The 21,917-nt window shown below is 46.9% G+C and overlaps 1 protein-coding gene across 9 annotated transcripts in view; it reads right to left on the reverse strand.

Moving 5' to 3' along the window:
• Nucleotides 1-1,484: 1,484 nt before the first annotated feature.
• The window catches only part of CELF6 (CUGBP Elav-like family member 6), a 30,144-nt gene continuing 9,711 nt past the window's right edge, over nucleotides 1,485-21,917 (reverse strand). For 2 of the 9 annotated variants that reach the window (XM_033109353.1, XM_033109361.1), the window contains 10 exons: nucleotides 18,319-18,367; nucleotides 6,543-6,671; nucleotides 6,355-6,434; nucleotides 6,039-6,182; nucleotides 5,790-5,922; nucleotides 5,557-5,706; nucleotides 5,341-5,403; nucleotides 4,768-5,079; nucleotides 3,982-4,137; nucleotides 1,485-3,110 (listed from right to left, as the gene is read on the reverse strand). In XM_033109353.1, the coding sequence (XP_032965244.1) occupies nucleotides 4,010-4,137; nucleotides 4,768-5,079; nucleotides 5,341-5,403; nucleotides 5,557-5,706; nucleotides 5,790-5,922; nucleotides 6,039-6,182; nucleotides 6,355-6,434; nucleotides 6,543-6,671; nucleotides 18,319-18,367 (1,188 nt within the window). In that variant the 3' untranslated portion in view covers nucleotides 1,485-3,110; nucleotides 3,982-4,009. The remainder of the gene's footprint in view (nucleotides 3,111-3,981; nucleotides 4,138-4,767; nucleotides 5,080-5,340; nucleotides 5,404-5,556; nucleotides 5,707-5,789; nucleotides 5,923-6,038; nucleotides 6,183-6,354; nucleotides 6,435-6,542; nucleotides 6,672-18,318; nucleotides 18,368-21,917) is intronic. The other 7 variants (XM_033109358.1, XM_033109357.1, XM_033109356.1 and 4 more) reach the window with 7 other exon arrangements.

Raw genomic sequence — 21,917 nt, forward strand, 5'->3', positions numbered from 1 at the left:
ATATCCAGACCTGATCAAGAACTGCCATCACAAAGGGACTTTGGACTAGAGCAACTGGACATGATTCTGTTTTGTCTTCCACTGGGAAGTGGGTATGTTTTTTGCTAGGCTTATTGCACCATTAGGGAGGCACACTTTTGAGATTGCACGAGTCTGTTTGTCAAGACAAGTATAAGTGGATGCTGAGCAATAAAAGGGTGGAATATAGTAGATACATATTTCTTATCTGCCCATCACCCCTTCCTTTGGAGATCCATTTCTCCCCTCCACACAGTCCTGGGGAAGTGGCCTACTCTTCCACCCTGGAGGTAGTCACATGTCCACTCTGGCCAAAGTCTTCCCTAGGACTTTAGAACTAGAGCTAGTGAGGCCAACATAAAGAACGAAACAGAGCCAAGAGATGGAGACATCATCATTTGAACCCTTAGATCCAGTCATGCCTGAAGGCAGACACATCCTTTGATTTGCCAGTTATGTAAGCCAATCAATTTCCTATTGGCTTAAACATGTTTGAGTTAGGTTTTTGACACTTGCAGCGGAAGAGGTTGAGACTAACACATGCACACACAACAGACACACAAACACCATGTTGTTCAAACTCATTAGACATTCTACAAGTCTTTCCTGATCTTATAGGAGTCAGCAAACTTTTTGTCTAAAGGATCAGATAAAAACGTTAGGCTTTGTGGGCCACATATCGTCTCGGTCTCATATTCCCTTTTGTGTTATTTTTACGATCCTTCACAAACGTAACAACCGTTCTTAGTTTGTAGCCCATACAAAAACAGACTGCAGGCCAGATGTGCCCATAGCCCATAGCTTGCTGACTTCTGGTCTTGACCTTGCCAACCCCTGCAGCATTGGCATAATCTGCCCGCCCCTAACCACAAAGCAAAATACTTTTAAATGCCATTTTGGTTCAAGGGTTTTAACATGACTTAATGAGTTAAGGCTCAGGGAATGGGAACAGGGTCTTGGTACCCATTATCTTCCACGTAAGAGGCACTGAATAAATGGCAACTATGATTATTTCTTGGCAATAAAGATGATGTATCAAAATGATGCAGCTGTCCCAGTTCAACCTCAAAGACCCCTCCCTCCTTTCATTTCCTTCAGGAAACCTTTTCTGATCTCCAGTCAAGTCTGAATTGCCAATCTGAATTAGTACTCTCCTTCTTGTTATCACAGACCCTGTGCGGTCCCCCACTATAACGACATGACTGGTGTGTTTTTCCTCCTAACTTTGGGTACTTAGCACATGCCTGGGCCCCAGCTCCCAGCACAGCGCTTAGCACCTAGTACCGAAGGGCCACTATACCTCCATCTGAATATCTGTTTGAATGTGCAGGTGCTATATAGCTCCATCTTTGTCCAGGGTGGTTAGTCTATGTGTCAGCACTGTGCTGATGTACAGATGCCCTCGACACTGGTTCCTTTCTCAGTTGGAAATTATTAGTTGATATACACCGCACCTTATCTGGTAATGTTATTATCGGATCTGTTTTTCATCCCATTCCCTCCAAAAACGAGTCAAAGACAGAGGAACAGGTGGAAACAAGTTTTCTTAGAAACTGTCATGAAGGAGGAACCCTCCGACCCCACCCCACATCCTTACTGTCTGATGTGCTATCAGATGCGAGGCCTCCAGCCTCAGTAACACCTGGGGATCAGAGTGCCCACCACACAGCTGGGACCCCGGACTAGTTTGATCCATGTCTACGGGGTGGAGAAGAAATTGTCCTCTGGGGAAAAATATGTGCAAGGCCCTGCAGGCCCAGAAAAGGCTGACCAAGGCAAGGTGAGTCATGGTGTTCTAAGCTGAAATCTTTTGCCCATCTCACAGAAGCAGGCAGAAAGCACCACCATTGATCAGCTTTATATGGCACCCACTGTATACAACAGACAGACAAAGACAGACAGACAGAGCACACACCACTTCTAAGCTGAACACTGCTCACCATCTAGAAGCACCTTGGATAAGCACATGTGAGACACTCTTGCATAGGAAAGATGTACTTTTTAAAGGAATGAAGAAGTATTTTGGCAAAACATCTACTTCCCTCCCAGGTCCTGTATAAAGAGGGACCTCTAAATTCTGAAGCTTCTACATATTGAAAATTATCCCCTTTTCAATGGCAGTATATACAGTAGCAAACCTTCCAAGTCTGTTGTCACAGCCCTCTACATATATCCTGAATCTACTTTACAGGTGGGCAAACTTAGACTTTGAGTCAGAAGGTGGCCTGGAGTGAGGGGATAATGGGGCTGGCTCAAGGTGAGGGGGACACAGGCGGTATCTCGGCTCAGCCAAAGGCATGACCTCTGTCTACCTGGAAGGGGACGGGAAAAGCTAGGGTGGCCCCCACTCCCTCTTTCTTCCTGCCTGGGGAAGCAGTGTTTCCCACTCCTGCTGGCTAGGTGGCCTGTCTGGGGGGCCAGAGCTCCTCCCGAGGCCTATTCAGGAGTTTGGGGATTGTGGGTTCACTGCTTCCGTAACGCTCTTGTTACCTGCGTCTGAGCCTATACCTCAGTCCTTCATTATCTTCAAAAGGTGGGTGGGGAGATGGTTTAAGAGAGAATGAGACACAGAACAACTTCCCACAGCTCCCTTCTGCCTAGGCTGGGACTTTTAAAGGTCTCCTTCACCCTGTCTCCTAGGGATAGTTAAAGGCAGCTTTTATGAGACTCTATACTGTCTTTTGTGAGTTTTTGTTTTGTTTTGTTTTTTTTCTTTGTTTTAATTTATATAGATATATATATATATATATATTCTTAAAAAAGCAATAGTCCTTTGGTCCCTAAACTCTAAGGAATGATATGATTTTGAAAGAAGTAAATCTGGGCTTCCCTTGCGGAGAAGCCCTTGGCACCCCCAAGGGCCCCTGCTGGTTCCCCTAGACAGTCAGTCCTCAGCCAGCCTCAGCTGCCTTGCCAGACTGAGCTCTAGCCACAGGCACAGCACAACTCCTGTGTTGAAAACAATCCTCAAAGTGGCCTGAGCCCCAGGCGTCGGTCTTGGGTCCAATCCACCTCTGGCTGCGGCTGCTCCTTCAAGAAGGGCTGCTCAAGCGCTTCTGTGTTTTCCTTTCCTTCTTCTCACTCTTAGGTATCTGTTGTTGGTATGAATTGGTAAGGGGGGGGAGGAGGGAGGCAAAAATAACTCTGGAGGGTTACAAGAACAGCAGCTTGCCCCATCAATGACGGCTTGAGTGAGTGGCTGGGCTTCTCTTCCAGAAGAGCAGAGCTATGGTAGGGCCAAGGCAGCAGCCTGATTCACTGAAGCCAGACTCTGGGTCCTCGGCACATGACTTCAGCCCAGCACCCATCCCAGAGGGCTCCCAGGGTTAGCTCAAGTGAGGCAGGGCCACGAGGACCATCTGAGATAGCAAGTCTCTAAAAGTCGCAGGCAGCTGGCCCTGCCAGAAACCTAACAGCCTGGCGTCTCCTTCCCCATCACCCACCAGGCCCCGCAGGTGCTGCTTCTTCAGCATACTTGCTTCTCTCCTCCTCTCCGTGTTCATTGACACTACCTAGTCCTTACACTGTGTCCTTTCTTCACCTAAACTCCTCATGGTTCTCTACCATCTTCAGGATAAAGTCCAAACTCATGGCCTTTAAGACCCTTCACAAGCTGGCCTAAACCTACTTTTCTAGTCTCATTCTCCATCCCTCTGCCCTCCTTCAGCAGGAGTTCTCTATTCCCATGGCCCGCTGCGGCTATCCCAGGAGCAGAACTAACTGGTTGGATCTTGCTGTTAATTGTCACTCCCAGACGATGGGGCAAAGAATGTTGCCTAATTTATCTCAGTCCTTGGATGGAAGGAAAAACATCTCCAACTGAGGGGGTTCCTCCTAAACTGCTGGCTTTTCTCTCCCAGACTTTTTCAGAGATGGGTGCCCCAATGTCCCAAAAAGAACATCAAAAGGGAGAGGGCCTCCATCACTCAGGCCCCATCTACTTGGGGTCCACCAAGGACTCACCTTTCTGTGGCTGGTCAGTGAGAGCAGATCAGTAAGGCCGGTTGGCATCCTTGGGCCTCTTTAGTTGGACCTTGAGCCTCTTCATGCCAATTTGAAAGCCATTCATGGCCTGAATAGCTGTCTGGGCACTGGTTGGATTGTCAAAGCTAACAAACCCTGAGGGGTGGGCAGAGGTTAGCTGGGAACTCTGCTTAGCAGGGCCTCCTTTCTCTCTGACCAGCCCCGTCTTCTCCCTGCCCCCTCAGGCCAGTTCCATCAAACATACATCCTTCCACCTTCCATTGTTTGCATGTGCACACACACACACACACGGACACACACACACACGGACACATGCTCATACTTACATGGACAAATGGCCTGAGTTTCCTAAAAGGGTGATTCTTGGAAGGACAGGAAGCAATTCTGAGTTTGTGTATTGGTCAGGGAGTTCCCCTGTCTTTCAGTAGCATGGGTTGATTCTCTCCCTCCACAGCTCCCATTCTGGTCGTCTGAACTGCAGTTGGAGTTGGAGGGGCTCTCTGGTCCCAGATCCAGACTCCTCCTGCCCTGGCTGGACTCTAAAGCCTGACCTGGTTAAATATCTTCCAGACACCTGACCTTTCCAGATGATCCTGAACTAGACTTGTTGCTGTCTGGGCTGAGCCTCGTCACTCGTCTGTGACCCTGCTTTATGCCATATACCCAGTCTCTGGGAATCAATGACTTATGGAGGGACAATCTTAGGGTCTGTAGGGAATCTCAGAGTTGGCAGTGGGAAAAGTCCAGGGCTGGGGCACTGCTCACCAAAACACTTGCTCTGGTTGGTGGCTCGATCCACAAAGACTTTGGCAGAGACAACGGCTCCAAAGGGCAGGAATGTCTGTATGAGTTCTGCATCACCAAACTCCTGAGGCAGGTGATAGATGAAGAGGTTACAGCCTTCCGGGCCTGCAGGAACAGTAGCGGGCTGGTTCAGGGGGAGGGACCCTGAGTCCAGCCCCACCAGGCTCTGATCTCCAGCCCCCTGTCCCTCACCTTCTCTTTGCTGCTGGGGCAGGGCTGAAGGCTGCTGGGGAAAAGCTGTGCTCACTGGGGCATAGGCCGACGGATAGGCTGCTGGAGACAGAGGTGGGAGTGGGCAGTGAACCCCAGGATCCATCTCCCAAGTAGAGTCCCATCTGCCTGGCCATCTTTGACCAATTCGGTCCAGTTCATGGTAACCCTCACCCCTAGAGAGGTCGTTCTGGGGCCAGGGGTAGAGGGATGAGACGGTCAACTCCTCAGAAGAGAGCCTAAACCCCCCACCCCCCCAAATTTTCCTAGTCCTTTCTGGGGCCCTTCCACCCCCGCCCCAGGCCGCGTAGCGCCCAGTGAAACCTGCGTAGTGGTGCATCCCAGCGTAGGCCTGCTGCAGGGGGTCAGCCACGCCGGGGCTCTGGGCTGGGGAGAGAGGGGCGTGAGGCCGTAGTGAAGACAGGCTGGCGGGCAGGGTGGAGTGAGAGGCGGCAGGAAACGAGGAGAAGTCCCTAAACCCCCCCTTCCCCCCCGCTCCCCACTCCATTTCGGGGAGATTTGGGCGGAGCGGGGGCCCACCTGGGTAAGGGGAGAGCCCGCTATTGTAGAGAGTGTCGGAGCCCGGCTGCGCGTTGGTTTGGGAAGTCAGAGGGCCGAATCCATTGACCCCGATGGGCGCCGGGAGGCCGGGAAGCGAGCCAGGGCCGCCGCCCTGAGGGGAGTTGGCTGCTGGTGGCGGAGGAGGTCGCGTTGTCAGGACGCAGCCCGGCTCCCGGTCCCCTCCCAGCCGCGCCCGGCCCTGCGCGCAGTACCTGCCGCGGGCAGCAGCGGCGCCGCTACGAGGCTGAAGGCCGCCACGTGCTGCATTTGTGCCGCCACTGCGGCCACCGGGCCTAGACCCGGACCCTGCGCCGCCGCCAGCAGGGCCGCCTGGTGCTGCAGGATCTTTGAGAGGGAAGAAGGGCGGGTGTGGAGGGCCCAGCGGCGGGTAGCTGCTCTGGGTCCCGACCCCCTGCCTGGCCCCCGCCTTCCTGTCGCGCCTGCGGAGGCCCGGCACCTACCGCGGTGGTGTAGGCTCCGCAGGCCCCAAGCGGCAGTGGTGCCGGGTGGAAGGCACCCAACTGGCCCGCCATCTGCTGCATCCGCCTCAGCGCGCGCTCCCGGTCGGTGTCCGCCAGCTTGACCACGAGGCTGGATGAGGCGCCCTGGGTAGGGCAGGGGAAGCCACCGTGACCTGTCCAGACCTCAGCCCTAAGTCCTGGGCTGAGCACCTTGCCCATCAGGCCCTTTCCTGGGGCACTCACTGATCGTCTGTGCGGAGGAGGAGCCCGTCCCCACCCCACTGGCCTCACCCTCGGCCCCCGCGCCCGCCCTCACCGCCATGGTCCGGCTGCCGTGCAGACTCTGGATGGCCGCCTGAGCTTCCCCCTGACTCCCAAACTTCACAAAGGCACAGCCTGGGGCAGGATAGAGGGATTGGGTGGCTCAGGCCACAGGGGCCAAAGGGTCATGTAGCCCAGAGTGAGGCAGGGTCTCCAGGAAATCCCAGGGTCAGCTCAAGTCACCTTTACTGGTGCCATCCGGGCTCCGTAAGACAGTGCACTCCTCGATGTGGCCGAAGGGCTGGAACAGACGTCTGACGTCCTCCTCACCCTGCTGCTTCCCCAGCATCCCCACAAACAGCTTTCGGTCCTCTGGGGACAAATCCAGGAGTGACCTGGGGAACCTAAGTCCTCTTGGACTCCCTAGAGTAGCTGGAGGAACTTAAGAAGGTAGCGCACCGCAGCCTAGCTTTGGGAAGAGACTTAGGAAGTGAGGAGGTCCTGGCGCTACAAGGTTGGGTTTCTTCCAGGGCAGGACCACCTACAGACACATCTGGAGAAAAGCAACTCAACCCAGATTTCCATCAGGAAAACCCAGATCCTGGAAAAACCCAGAAAGACTCACTGCTGTCTTTGTGGAAAGTGATTCAGTTATCGTGGTTGGGTAGAGCCTGATATACATCTTTTATATGTTTGACCTTTCTGTTCTTAGAGTTTGGGAAAGGCTATTTTGGACCATATGAGCCCTGTTAAGGTTGGGGGTCCTCAGAGAAAGCCTTTGCATTCAGACTGGGTCTGGAGAAGAGAAGTACACCCTTGCTGCTCAGCCTGATGGCAGTGGCTAGAATCAATGCCCCTTCCTGCTCAGATCAAGTAGTATTCTGGGTCAAAAAGCAGCACCGGAAGCAGTTGTCTCAGCATACTGCCTCATCCTCAGACACTGAGCTCTGGAATGATTACTCCCCACCCCTTGCACCAAACTCAACCTGGGTGTCCCCCAACCCCCAAAGGCTGAAAGAGGGTAGTAAGCTTGGGTTCCTGAGCCTCCAGCATTAACATTTTTCCCACTACACTTGCTGAATCCCTGACCCTTTTCCTTACCTCCCACCTCCACCACTTCTTCCCTCATTGAGCTGCCAGGGCCCTCACTGAGCTCTGCTGCCTCCTTTCTGACTTCCTCTGCCCTGGTCCTGCTCCAGGTGTTCATGCTATGGGAGAACAAGTTCTGCCTCTAGACCTGGAAGGCCACCTGAGAACATGTCTGATCCCTCACTGTGTCCACCCTTCCTCTGGGAGTGGCAGAGATTCCAGGAAAGGGGCTGCAAGCTGGGCCTGTGTCCTGTGGAGAAAGGCAGAGAGCTGGGGCTAGAGACCATGACTTAGGTGCACATGCAGCAAGTCAGGCTGCAGGATCACTATCCAAGAGCCTGGGGTAGAGGGGCCCAGCCCACAGGGCCTGCTGCCAAAGCCCTGCTCCTTTCTGTACCAAGCGAAGTCTCTGAATTCGGTGTGGGGCTTTATCTGGGTGATACAAGTTGGGAGAGAAGAAGTGGGTGGGAATCTGGCTTCAGGCTTCACCTTTGAGATCCTGGAGCCCAAGAAAACCCACCCCAAACTCCTTTACATCCTTTATAAGCTTGGCAAGGCCTATGGGGTTTCTTGGATCGTGAGTGCAATGGAGCAAGGCTGGTAAGGGTCATAGACTGAAGCCTGGGTGACAGTGAAAAGGAAGAACAGACTGTCCAAAGTTAGCAGTGGAGGGAATCTCCAACAAAGCTATGTGTGAGTGTCCATATTGCACCTGAAGGCTCAGTGTAGGCTGCTCTGGGTACACTAAGGTGTCTGTGTGTCGATGCTGTTTCTGTGTGTGTGTGTGGGGAGGGCGGTGCAGGGCTGCGGTTTATATGGGACAGGCATTGTGTGTTTCAGCAGAATCTGTCCAGAGGATTACTGCCCAGTGATCCTGAGGGGAAAAGGATGGCTAACGGTCTTGTGGCCAGAATTCTAGAGGAGGTGTCGACCTTCTGTGGTGAGAACACAATCAGTGGGTGTGCTTCATTTCTTGGAGTGTTAGCCATAGAATAGTGCCCTTGGAACAGATCACTGTTTCCCAACCTTTTAAAAAGGCTATTGAACCCATTGTTCTTACAAAAATATTAGGATGAAGCTGAAAATATAAGAGAAAAGCAGAACTTCTCTGACTGAAGTCAGTGAAGGAAGTGTGGGATGTGTGTGTGCTGGAATTCCTCTTGCTTCATCTTCCCCTACTACCCCTTAGATGGGACTCCAAGGAAAGTCTTTCGAAAACCACTGACCTAAAAGATAGGGAATAGACTTCCAGAAGGTGTATGAAGAAGGATCTGAGATCATCCTGTTCAGGAACCTGAGAAGATAGGAAAGGTTTTTCATGAATCTCTTGACTAGTATGATGTTGGCAGCTTTGCCTTGACATTGGAGGACAGACCTCATTTGGTCAGGGAATCAAACCCCAGAAGACTGTGTCACTATTCTGAGCTATGACACTAAAGTATGCCCATTGGCTGCAGAAGGCCCAGGAGAGGCTGGAGAAGATCCTAGGGCCTCCAGAGTTCCAAAGCTTAAAAGGGGTTTCATGATGCCCTAATTTATAGCCCAGTTGTGTCATTGGGTAGGGTCTACAAGATGCTGACGGTACCTAGATAAGATGTCATGCTACATGACCAGCATCCTAGGTAGGAAGAGAGATGTCAAAGTTGAGATAGAGCCCGCAGGATGGAAAAGAGGGTTGTGTGGACGGTGGTCTGATCCTTTATCTGCTCTTTTTCTTGTTGCTCTTTTGTGCTGATGCTTGTCAGTTCAAGGTCATATCAAATTCTGGTCAGGATCAAATTCAAGGTCAGGATCAAATTCAAGGTCAGGATCAAATTCTGTGATCCATCTTTTGCAGTGAGAGTCTCCCAAGTTATGAATTTCCATTTCCAAGATAAGGCATGGACTCTATAGTTCTGGGCTACAGGGCTGTACAGAATTTGAAATTGAAATGAGGCCAGGGTGTAGGCTGGGCTCTGTGCTGCCCATTTCCCAGGTGTCACCTTGAGTCCTAGTATCCTCTTTGCTGTTGTACATGGACCTTAATGGTGTTTGACAAGAGGATGACCTGGGTCACAGTGATCTTAAGCCTCAGGTGATCCCAAAGTGGTGGGATACACTTAAGAGCCCTGGTAAATGAGAAGTACAGGCCAGACCCCTGAGAATAGTCCTCAAATCCACAGCCCTGAATATTTGGAGAGCTGATCAATGTCGCCAGGGAGAAATGATGATGAGATTTAGTTCAGATAATTCAATTTCCTATAGGTCAAACTCTACCAGTTTGGTAAAAAAGAAAAGTCTGTAAGAGGTAGGTCAGAAATGTCTAAATAAAAGCATCCCATGGGTGGTGAGTGAGTCCCTAGAAATATGAGAATATCAAAGAGGAAGTTCAACCTTCCTGAAGCGGGAGGAATTGGAAGATAACATCAATGTGCCATTAAAACACAGTAGGAACGACACACAGTTGAATGGTATAACTGCATTTTTCTGTTGGCAACTAATGTGTACTCCTTGCTCTTCTACCAAATGCTTTTTTTGAACCCAAACCAAGTTGTTTGGGCCCCAGAGGCCCATATCAATGAAGCTGCCTTGTGCAGCTGGTCATACAGCTCAGGGATTCTAACGCAGCGAATGATGGGGTTGAGAGCCCAGCGTCAGAATCAGTCTGCTTCATCTTCCCCAGGAATGGCACCGAGATGCTATTCAAGAAAGTAGTCTCTGCCTCAAGTTGACCCTGAGGAATTTTGAGGTAATCAAGTTTCTGGCTTCTAGGTCCCTCACACCCACTCACCTCAATGTTGATGGGAAGTCATGATTATAGGAATAGTGTAGAAGCAAGGTTTCAGCACTGGGGTGCCAACCACCTTACACATCCTCAAAATACTGTGCCACCTTTCCTCCAAATACCAACCCAGCAGGTCCTGCTGGTGGCAGAACATCTCCACTGATGTTCTTAGTGACTGAAACATAAGGATCCAAGGAAGACTGGAAACTTGAATGAAGCTAATATCCAGGGCAAACAGTCTCCTGGCCAGATATGACGAACTTCAAGAAAAGCTTTAATATCTCACACACACACACACACACACACACACCTTTTAGAACTAATAAACATATTCAGTGAAGTTGCAGAATAAAAAATCAACAAACAAAAGTCAGTTGTGTTTCTATACACTAGCAGTGAACAATCTGAAAAGCAAATTAAGAAAATAATTTTACTTAGAAAAGCATCAAAGTAAAATAAAATATTTAGGAACAAACTTAACCAAGGAGGCAAAAGGAAACTACAAAACATTGCTGTAAGAAATTAAAGAAGACATAAATAAATGGAAGACACCCCATGTTCATGGATTGAAAGATTTGATATCATTAGGTGTCAATATTACCCCAAACAATCTATAGATTTAATGCAATCCCTATGAAAATCCCAATGGCATATTTTGCAGAAAAAGAAAAAAAAAACAGTCTAAAATTCAGATGGTATCTCAAGAGACCCTGAATAGCCAAAATAACCTTGAAAAAGAACAAAATTGGAGGTCTCACACTTCCTAACTTTAAAACTTAGTACAAAGCTACAGTAATCAGTGTGGTACTGGCATACCGGCAGACATACAGATCAGTGACATAGACTAGAGAGCCCAAAATAAGCCCTCATACATATGATCAAATGACTTTTGACAAGAGTACCAGTCTTTTCACGAAACGGTGCTGAGAAAACTGGATATCTACATGCAAAAAAAAAAAACACAAGAAAAATGAAGTTGGGCCCATACCTTAAATCATATACCAAAATTAACTGAAAATGGGTCAAAGACCTAAACATAAGTGCTAAAACTGTAAAACCCTTGGACGTAAAATAGGGGAAAAGCTTCATGACCTTGCATTTGGCCCATGATTTCTTGGATATGACACCAAAAGTATAGACAACAAAAGTAAACATTGATAAATTGGACTACATCAAAATTAAAAACTCTGTGCATCAAAGGACACAATCAGAGTGGAAAGGCAACCTACAGAATGGGAGAAAATAATTGCAAATCATGTATCTGATAAGGAGTTTGTATCCAGAATATACGTATAAAGTGCTCCTGCAATTCAATGATGACAATAAACCAAATAAGCTGACTTAAAAATGAGCAAAAGACTTGAATAGACATTTCTCCAAAGAAGATATACAAAGGGCCAACAAGATGCTCAACAAGACTACAAATTAAGAAAGTGCAAATCAAAACCACAGAGAGGTAGTACTCACACCCATCAGGATGATTGCTATCCAAAAACAAAACAAAACAAAAAACAAACAAAAAAAATCCAGAAAATAACTAATGTTGTTGGCAAGGATGTAGAGAAATTGGAACCCTTGTACACTGTTGGTAGGAATGTAAAATGGTATAGCCACGGTGGAAAACAGTATGTGATTACTCAAAAAATTAAAAATACAATTATCATGTGATCCAGCAGTACCAGTTCTGAGTGCATATCCAAATGAATTGAAATCAAGTTCTCAAAGAAATACTTGTGCATTCATGTTCACAGTAGTGTTATCCATAACAGTCAAAAGGTGGAAGCAACCCAAATGTCTATCAATCAATGAATGGATAAACAAATGTGACCTATACAATGAAATATTATTCTGCCTTTAAAAGGAAGGACATTCTGACATATGCTACAACATGGATGAACCTTGAGGACCTTATGTTAAGTGAAATAAGCCAAACACAAAGACAAATATTGCATGATTTCCCTTGTACAAGGTATCCAGAGAAACAGAAAGTAGAATGGTGGTTACCGGGGCTGGAGGGACAGGTAAGTGGGGAATTACCGTTTAATAGGTACAGAGTTTGAGTTTCTTAAGATGAAAAAGTTGTGGAGATTGGTTGCACAACAATGTGAATGTACTGAACACTACTGAACTATACACTTAAAAAAGGTAAAGATGGTAAAGTTTGTTATGTCTATTTTACCACAATATAGAAAAAATAAAAAGAGCTTTAAGGATAGTTGAAAAATATGAAATTAGACCAAAAGTCGCATGGCTCGAAATTAGAGCCAGAAGTCGCATGGTGCCAGATCAGGAATAAAGAACTGTATCTTTTTCCTGATCCAGGAAAGCCAGGAGATGAGTAAGAAAGGGAAACTAAGCCTGGGCTTCCATGTTTTTGCAAGCTGTACACCTGTACCTGAAGGGCTTGTCAGTGGTTCAGCCATGCCCACGGCCTAAACGATCAGCTTTGGGTGACCTGCTCTGAGTCATACTGAAGGGAAGCAGCTCTCTTTACCTTCATAGGTAGAATGCATTTCAGGAAGTGAAACATTAACTTGAGTAAAATTTTAAGCAGTACTGTTGAAACATATCCAGTCAGTTGGAAGAACAGTGTTTAGAATTAAATAAGTATTTAATTGAAGATAGATATGAGTGTCAACTGACCAACAGAATTGTTGTTACTAAGGTCCTTATTTGATTTTGGTCAGAGGATATGTCCCACTTTTATGAAATTCTGAAAATTTTAGCTCAAAATTTAACTTCAACTCAAAGTTTAGTTGTTAAACGCTGAATCAAATAGAATCCTAGAAAAATTTTGGAAAAGATGGCTCACCTAGTCAGATACTAGTATATGTCTATTACTCAAAACTCAGGCTAATATTTAACAAACCCTTGCAAATTCAGGCAGAAATTACTTAAACAATTATAGGATGGGGATAAGAGGGTTTATATGAAAACAGATAATTGGATTTTAGAATCAAGTTAAATGAAACTTCAAGATTAAAAAAGAGATTCCTCACCTCAGAAAATGTTTTCAATTTTAGAGTTAAAAAGTAAGGGGAAAAGAGTGCATGGATTGATTACTTAGCCTATTTCTGTACCTTGGTCATTTTAGATACATAAATATTTGCTGAGTAAAAAAATACAGCAAATTTGGGGAATGGAACAAGCAGAGCAATCACCATTGTGATTTATGAATTTATTGATTTTATGTCATGAAATTTGAAACAGAGGAAAGAATACAGGAGTTCAATGATTTTGAAGATTTTGCCTTAGGACTAAAAAATGCTTTTCCGATAAGATTGATACTTACAGTTTAACTTATTTTTAGTGCTTCCACAGTAGAGATAATGTAAGCTAGGAAATATCAACCACAGTCTCCGTGCTGAAGAGCAAATAAAATAGACCTATTTAGTTACCATAATGTGAGGGATTTGGGGATCTCTAGCTCTGGCCTCATATAATTTGTGCTTAACATTTTCAAATACACGAACCTTAAATATTTGTCCAGGCAAACATTTTAGTGTTCACATTCAAATAAATCTAAATGCTGAAGGAAAAGTTTTTGGCACTACATATGTTTAAAGTATGAGGTGTGATAAAAAAAAACTACGGTGAATGTTTAAATTAAAAATAAAATTTATTACAGCAAAAGACACATTGCCATTAATCCCCCTCCAAATTCTCCTGCTCGCTTGGAACAAACTCATCCCATTGTTCTTGCCACTTTCTGAAGCAGTTCTGGAAGTCCTCTTCCGTGGGTGTCTTTGTTGCGCTGTCGTGGCTGTCTCCATATCCTGAATCATTTTGACTTTGGAAAAGAGCCAGAAGTCGCATGGTGCCAGATCAGGAATAAGGTGGATGAGGACACACTGTATTTCTGTTTTTATTTCACAGAAATTGCCGTACCAGAAGTGATGTGTGACATGGAGCCTTTCCGTTGTAATCAGCAAATACAGTGAATGCTGCTGGCAATGGCCATCCAACAGAAAGGCGGGGTTCTTCAATACAGATAACGGATAGCAGAGAGTCAAACCTTAGTAACAGTGTGTGACAAGTTTCAACTTATTTGGTGCAGTCAGTCAGGTGTGAGGTACGATTGAGAGAAGGTGTGTTTTATTTTTCATTTTTTAAAATTTTTTTAACTTTTATTTATTTTAAGTGTGTTTTTCCAGGACCCATCAGCTCCAAGTCAAGTGGTTGTTTCAATCTAGTTGTGGAGGGCGCAGCTCACAGTGGCCCATGTGGGGATCGAACCGGCAACCTTGTTGTTAAGAGGACCACACTCTAACCAACTGAGCTAACCGGCCGCTCTGAGAAGGTGGTTTTAAAGTGTGATATAAATCATCCTCCATCATAACAATGCTCCGTGTCACACTGCGCTTCTGGTATACGGCAATTTCTGTCAAATAAAAACATTACGTGTGTCCTCATCTACCTTTTTCACTGGATCTGGCACCATGAGACTTCTGGCTCTTCCCCAAAGTCAAAATGATCCAGGACATCGAGGCAGCCATGACAGCGCAACTAAAGACACTCACAAAAGATAACTACCAGAACTGCTTCAGAAAGTGGCAAGAACGATGGGATAAGTGTGTTCAAAGTGAGAGGGAGTATTTGGAGGGGGATTAATGGCAATGTGTCTTTTACTGTAATAAATTTTTTAATTTAAACATTCACCGTATTGTTTGATCACACCTCATATATAGTGCCTTTAATATAATAGGAGATAATTTTATTTTGGAAAATTAGGTGCATTTTTCCCTTAAGAATATATTGTTCCGTGCCCCCAGACGTAAAATATAGGCATGGAGTATGGACTATATGAATAGTATGAATTTAGCTGCAGAATTTATGGGAACTGGCTGAGATACATTCAAAGGCTGCTACAATATAGTCCGTGAGGACGTGATGCCCATCTGATGCTCTGAGTGCTGGAAAAGCTGCAGGGCATGGCCATGGAAGAAGAGGAGCCTAGCATCTCCTCTTAGGCAGACCCTGTTGTGTTGCTACTGTTATTGCACTGTAAGCATTGAATGTGCGTGTTACCCATGACTTCTAAAAGTAATGCAATATACAATGTGTTCAAAATATAGGTTATTTCAACCACAAATCTCATGTCTATTGATTAAAAATAAGAGGGATACTATCCTGTTGCACTAGGGATACTATCCTGAATCAAAATTCAAGAGACAGAATGGAAAGCAACTATTTTTGTCTAAAAGCTCATGTGTGCACAATAGAAAACTCTGTATGGCAGATGAAAAAATGGAAGTCTTTGGGCCAAAGAAGCAAACCTGATAGGTTTGGTTAGACTCTCATATGCTGCTCTACTTAAAAAATTGAGTTAGTTGCCAACATTTAATATAACTAAAATGTAAATTTTTTATTAAATCATGATAGTCTGTCTCACCCATTTAGGCTTACTTACCTGACTCCTATAGAATTTGAGTTGGTGATCCCTATTTTATGGGAAGAAAAATCTAGTAATCCCTTCCAAAAGAAAATGGCAGACTTTTGGAAGATTATGTTTGCCTTGATAATCTTTGGATCATGTCTACATTGATCCTAATATTCTTATCAGATATAGAAATCATTATTGATCAACTATCATAAACTAAGGGATTTAATTTCAGGAATAAAAAACACGCAGGCTCACAGGCTTAAATATATCAGGACAGGTATGATCATTAATTCTGAATGTTTACAGAATGTCTGGGATCACAGAGATAAGATTTGAATGGGACAAGATGTCCCACATTGGTGTCAGATGTTACATTTCAAAAGCAAAATCCAACACCATCTTAAAAGTTAAGTTTCTAAAACATTAATTTGTGTTAAAATTCAGCAGAGAGCTAAACTCACTTTGGAAGAGAGAGATGACAACATGGAAGAAAAAGAAAACATTTTGATTAGTAACAAGATTATGTAACACAGATCAGTTGGTAGTAAAATACTCATAAATTATAAAGGCCCAACTGTTCTCCAAGAAGACTTAATACATGTATGCCTCCTCTCTCCCAAATATGTGGCAGGGAACATCTGGTGACGCTGAGCGGGAGCAGGGCGGAATTGAGAGATCTTGCCATCCAAAGCTGCAAGAGGGATTATCCATGGATGCATTTGGAGTATATGCTCCTTAAGAGCCATCTGTGGTATATATGCTCCTTAAGAAATATCTGTGTAACACATCACTACTAAAATTATGAATTCTACTGCCCAGGCAGATCTCTTTTCAGCTAGATTTGCTTGTCCTGCTCTCTTGAGCTGCTCGAATATAAACAGGTAATGAGGTGAGATGCCACGTGCACAGAATTTGCCATTGATGTGACACCTGAAACACTTGTACAAAAAGAAAGAGAAAAACGGTAAAACTTAGGCTGATGCCATTGGTTAGGGCCCAGATGACCAGGACATAGGCCAAGCAGAAGCACTGTCAGCATGGAAGCTTCTTTTGTGCAGCTGCCCCAACCCGGACAAGATGTTGGACTCCAAACGGCAGGCGTGCCCCCAGCATTGTGGAATTAGTTCCTAAACCAGGCTCCAAGTTGCTTGATGTTCTTCTAAGCTCTGCACATTCTATTCTCTCAGCCTGAAACACTTTCTCCTCCCTACTCTTTTTTTCTGTTTCACTACTTTTTGCTCGTCCTAGAGATCTCAAATACTTCTACCTCTGGGAGCCCACCTTGACCTCCCAGACTAAGCTGGTTGCCCCTTGTTTGTGTCTTGACAGTACCCCCAGGACTTGAAAAGCACTGATCACACTGAATTGTAACCCCTTGTTGACTTGTCTACATCCTCTCATAGTGCAGAGCTCCATGAGGCCAGCGGCCAGGTCTGCCTTGCTCACATCTGTATTCCTAATGTGGAGTAAGTTGTTGGTTGGATGGTTGAATAAATGGCATCCCAACCTGTCTGCTTCTTAGCTCACTCAGGTACTCTCAGCAGGACAGGACTCTCAGCTGTGGGACGTCTAGTGTTTGTGGGCGGGGCATAGAAGATGGCCAACAATAGCCTTGATGCCTAACAGTTCCCCAAGGAGCAGAAATTCTTGGGACAGGTGACCCAGAGGTTTGGTATGCAGCCTGAAACTTCTTACAAATTGAAAGAATGAGACGGGAAAGGAGAATGTGTGTGTGGAGGGGAGGAGGAAGCTTGGAAATACCTTTTCGAGGCAAAGTAGGGGTGGTAACATCTTGACCAGAAATTAAGAATCAGAGATCAGAGGTCAGAGAATCTAGAAGGATGAAAGTACGATTTTTTGGAGGAAAGAACTCCACAATGGAACCAGGAAGCTACCAGAAGCCCTCGTACTGAGCATGATGTCTGAGAGGGTGTGCAGAGTTAGTAGGGTTAATAAATGTCTGTCAACTGGGTTCCGTTGTCTCCGTGACATTGGGCAGCTTCTTTCACCTAACAAAATGATGGCTGATCTTGAGTAAGGCAGGGAGAATCTTATCCAAGGGAGAGAGTCAGCAGACATCAGGGATGGTGACAAGCAATATAAGACCCAAAAGTGAGAAAGACACCAAAAACTGATACCAGGAGCCAGCACTGATTTTCCAGCATGGAAGCGGCCAGAATGCAGCTGGTTGTCTGAAAGAGCAAGCTCTCAACCCCTCCTGTTCTTAAGAAGCATTGGTCTTTGTGCACCAGCAATGCAGCTAAAAAACTTTCAAAGTAGTTCTATGGTCTTCAGCCTAGAGTCAAATTCCTTAATATGGCCTACAAAGTTTGTCGTACCAGTCTCATCTTTGACCATGAGTAGCCAGGCAACTGCAATGAGGGAATGAGTGGCCTCACCCTCAAGAGGACTGGGTTCTCTGCAATCAGAAGGATCTGGAAAAGGAGAGTAACTCTAGCCTTGTTCTTAAAACAAAGAAGAACCTGGAAAAACAGGAATGAACTCTCTCGAGGGGCAAGGTGGCAAGAGCTCCCTTCTTCTATCTGCAGCATTGGTTTAAGCTCTTCCTGCCTCTTCTGGGTCTAGGGATCCTGGACCCCATCCCTTCTTAGTTTGAGCTGGGATGGCTTAGCTGTTTCTGGTGCTGAGCAACTCTGGACATCATTTGTCCCCCTGACCCAGGGAGTCTCTAGTAATAAACCATGGGTAGGACTGATTCCTGGAGTGGGCCCATCATCCCCTACACAGGTGACACGCTGAGGTCCATCAGGCAGGGAAGTTACCTCCTCGGCCCTCACTGGCAGCCGGCTTCACTTGAATTGGACGATTCATCTGAAAGACATTAGACCAACACTCCAGTCAGCATGACTGCCTGGCCATAGGGACCCCCAGCTTCTCCACCCCCGGACTCTGCAGGATCTAAGCCCTGGCCCCTCTGAACTCTGTACTTTACCCCTCTCCCACTGGGATTACAGATTTTCTCCAGGATTTCTGCCTTAAATCCAGGAATTTAGAAGGTGCTGAAAACTGAAGGGTTGGGTGTTAGGAAGCTCGTTGTCAACAGCAAGACGGACTGTGGAAGCTGAGGAGATTCTCTTGCCTTGGGCTCCGGGCAGGGACCACATGAGGCCTGTGCCTCTGGCTCCTAGACTCCCTTAAAGGCTTTGGGTGAGAGGAATTGGGTGGGAGCGTAAACATGATATTGCAAATTTGTGTTTTGTGCCTCAAATTGAGAATGTAATTCTATGTGTCATTTAGATTAAACCATCTGAGAATCAGACTTAGCGCTGTCTATCCCCGACTCTGCCATTTAATGGTTGTATGACTTCCAATAAGCCAACGTCTCTCAGATTCGATTTGTTAAATGGGGAAAAGCTTCCCCAAGCTTCTGTGTTTACCCCTCAGTCCCCTCCCTGGGCCCCCCTTCCCCTGGCGATGTTGGGTTCTCCAGGGCGTCTTTCTCAGCCCTGCTCATTCGGCTCCTCCTATTCTTCCTGGATACTCTCACCCACACCCCACAGCACAGCTACTGTCCCCACAGGGATGACTCAGAGCTCTGCATCTCCAGCCCTCCCTCCCCGCTGAGCTGTAGACCCAAGTGCCCAGCTGCTTGCTGGACATCCTGACTAGAAAGGCCCACTGGCACCTTCCACGGGACACACCCAAACCAGAGTTCATCGTCTTGCCTGAACTTGATCCTTCCAGTCCTCCAAGATATAAACCTGAAAAGCAGCTTGACTCCTCCCCATACCCTCCCCCACCAACCAATTTCACCTTTTAATTCAAGGGTTCCCTGATCAGGAGTGGATAAGAAGTACCTGGGAACCATATCAGACTCTCAAACTGGGGGACTGAATTTGTAAAAGCTCTTAGGTGTTGTCAATATACACCCCACACATTCCCATCCCCCAACCCCCCTAAGAGAATTCATGATTGAATCCCCATCTCACCTTCCTCTCATGGGTGTTGTGGGGATCACATGAGATAATGGGGACGCAAAAGGTCTTTGTAAACTGCCAAGAGCTGGGTGCGTAGGATGTGAGAAATTATTGTTGGGGGGCAGACAGCTGAGTGCCCGAAGGAAAGAACAGCGGCCTTCCTGGTCATGGAGAAGGGGTACTGATGCCCATCTGGCCTGAGAAGGTGATGATTTGACCCCCTCCCCTCAGGAAATGCACTGCTTCTGCACCAATCACGGGCCACTCCATCCTCTACCAATGTGCTCGTTGCCAAGACAACAGGCAGCTTCCTGTTACCATAGCCACAAGTGCTACCCAGTAACCATGGTAACGCCCTGGCAGTCACAGTTGAGCAATTTCCTTTGGATCAAATTTGGGGGTGGGCGAGTGGGGAGGGTTTATGGGGAAAAAAAAGAAAGGAAGGAAGGAAAACAGACGAAGCCTGAATCTGTGCAATTTCCTTCCCACCCAAAGCTCAGGTTCTTAAACACTCTGACACGCCCACCCGCTGGTGATGGAGCACCTGCAGTGTACCAGGCTGTGGGTGGGGGTCGAGACACCGATAGGACTCAGGCTGCAGTCTAGATGGGATGACAGATCGATCCAAGCATATCAGGGCAAGCTGGACAGGTCTGGGCTGGCCTGGATCAGGGACCAAGAGGACAGGACCCATCCCTGGGCATGGCCACCTGTGACTGTGGAGCAGAGATCAAGAGACAGAGCCATGGAGAACAGAGACTCAGGGAGAGATGAAGAGACACAGGAAGACAGAAATGATGAGAGACTGTAAGAGACAGATCTAGAAAGGGACAAGGAAAGAGAAATACTGGTGGAGATGGGAAGGAAACGAGAAGATAACAGATCAGGAAGGGGACGCAGGAAGGCAGGGAGGAGAGTGGAGAGGGAGAAGGGAAGAAGGGTAGAAGCCTGAGGTTGGGGGCAGTGAGGGTGAGCGAGACCATCATTATTTTATTAGTTCTTAAATAGATCCTGAGAATTTCTCTCTGGAGCCTAGAGTGATGAGCACATGTGACAGCAGTGGTTTCCATGGCAGCTGCCTCCCGGCTGGGTTTCTGGGAAGATGGAGCTCATCGGTGCTCTGGAGAATGCCCTTTTCCTCCTCCCCCCCCACCACCCTCTGATGAAGAGTGGGCATTAGGTGGTACGTACATGTTTCCCAGGGACCTGGCAGAGTCTAGACCTCAGAGGCTGGGCACCTAGGCTTCCCACCCCTGGGGCATGCTGCCAGCCTTTCCTGAACTCTGTGAACATGCTCAGTATGGGTCCTTCGGAGGAGACAGTGATGACCCTGGGGACCCTGTCCTCAAAGGCTCACAGAGGGGAAGATAATGCCACCATTTCCTGAGAACCTAGGAAGCGCCAGGACCTTCCTGGGGCACTTGACATACGTTGTTTCTAAATTCCTTCCAACCTCTCTGCAAAGTAATACCATTGTCCCCATAGTATAGATGAGAAGGCTGAGGCTGAGGGAGGATAACCACTTGTCCAAGAATACATGGTGGGTAAGTGATTGAGCTGGAATTCTCCCCCAGTTCTGTCTGACATTGAAGTCCATGATTTTTGTGCTGCGCTGCTCGACTCTATTCTTCAGACATGAACACAAGTAATGGGGTACAGAGTGAGCAGTGCCTTAGGAGAAGTGCACGGTAATGAGCTCAGGGAGAGGGCTGACTCCAGCTGGAGAGGCTGATCAGGGGACGCTTCATGGAGGAGGCAGATTTGACCTGGGGGGTCATTTATAGGACTGGGGTCACTGGGCCACGTGACGATAATGGGAGAGGTAGGGCTGGAGGCTGAACACTCCAGATGCCTGGGGTATGGAGAGGGACCTGCCAGTCTGAAGGAGCAAGGGTTCTGGTGGGCACCTGGCGCAGAGGCAACCCGGGTATAACAAATCACTTGAGTCACATAGACATGGATTGAAATCCTGGCTCCATCACTGGCAACTTCTCTAAGGTCTCTGAGCCTCAATACACATGAGTAAAAAGGAGAATCATGGTCCTACCTTCCAGGGTTGTGGTGAAAATGACAATGGCTGCGTCTTAGTAGGTGCACCAGATGTAATACAGGTTATTTGTTTGTTTAATGGAAGGGTATGGAACTGAAAGGTGGGCAGGGGCCAGATCAGGGCAGGCTGTGAAAACCACGACAAGGAATTTGACTTTGTTGTATTCCAAAGGCGATGTGGATCCAGGGAAGGGTTTTAAGCAAAATAATCTAGTCCTTGCTGTCTTATGAAAGATCTCACAAGCTGTCACCATGCAGAGAAAATATTGGAAAGCGAAAGATTAGAGGCAGGAAAATCAGTGATACAGGAAAAGGGCAAGGGTGACCTGGGCCAGGGCAGTTGGAAATGGACAGACTCAAGAGACATTTAGGAAGAATTAACTGGACTAAAATCC

The sequence above is a fragment of the Rhinolophus ferrumequinum genome, chromosome 6 (assembly GCF_004115265.2).
Source record: "Rhinolophus ferrumequinum isolate MPI-CBG mRhiFer1 chromosome 6, mRhiFer1_v1.p, whole genome shotgun sequence".
Taxonomy (NCBI): domain Eukaryota; kingdom Metazoa; phylum Chordata; class Mammalia; order Chiroptera; family Rhinolophidae; genus Rhinolophus; species Rhinolophus ferrumequinum.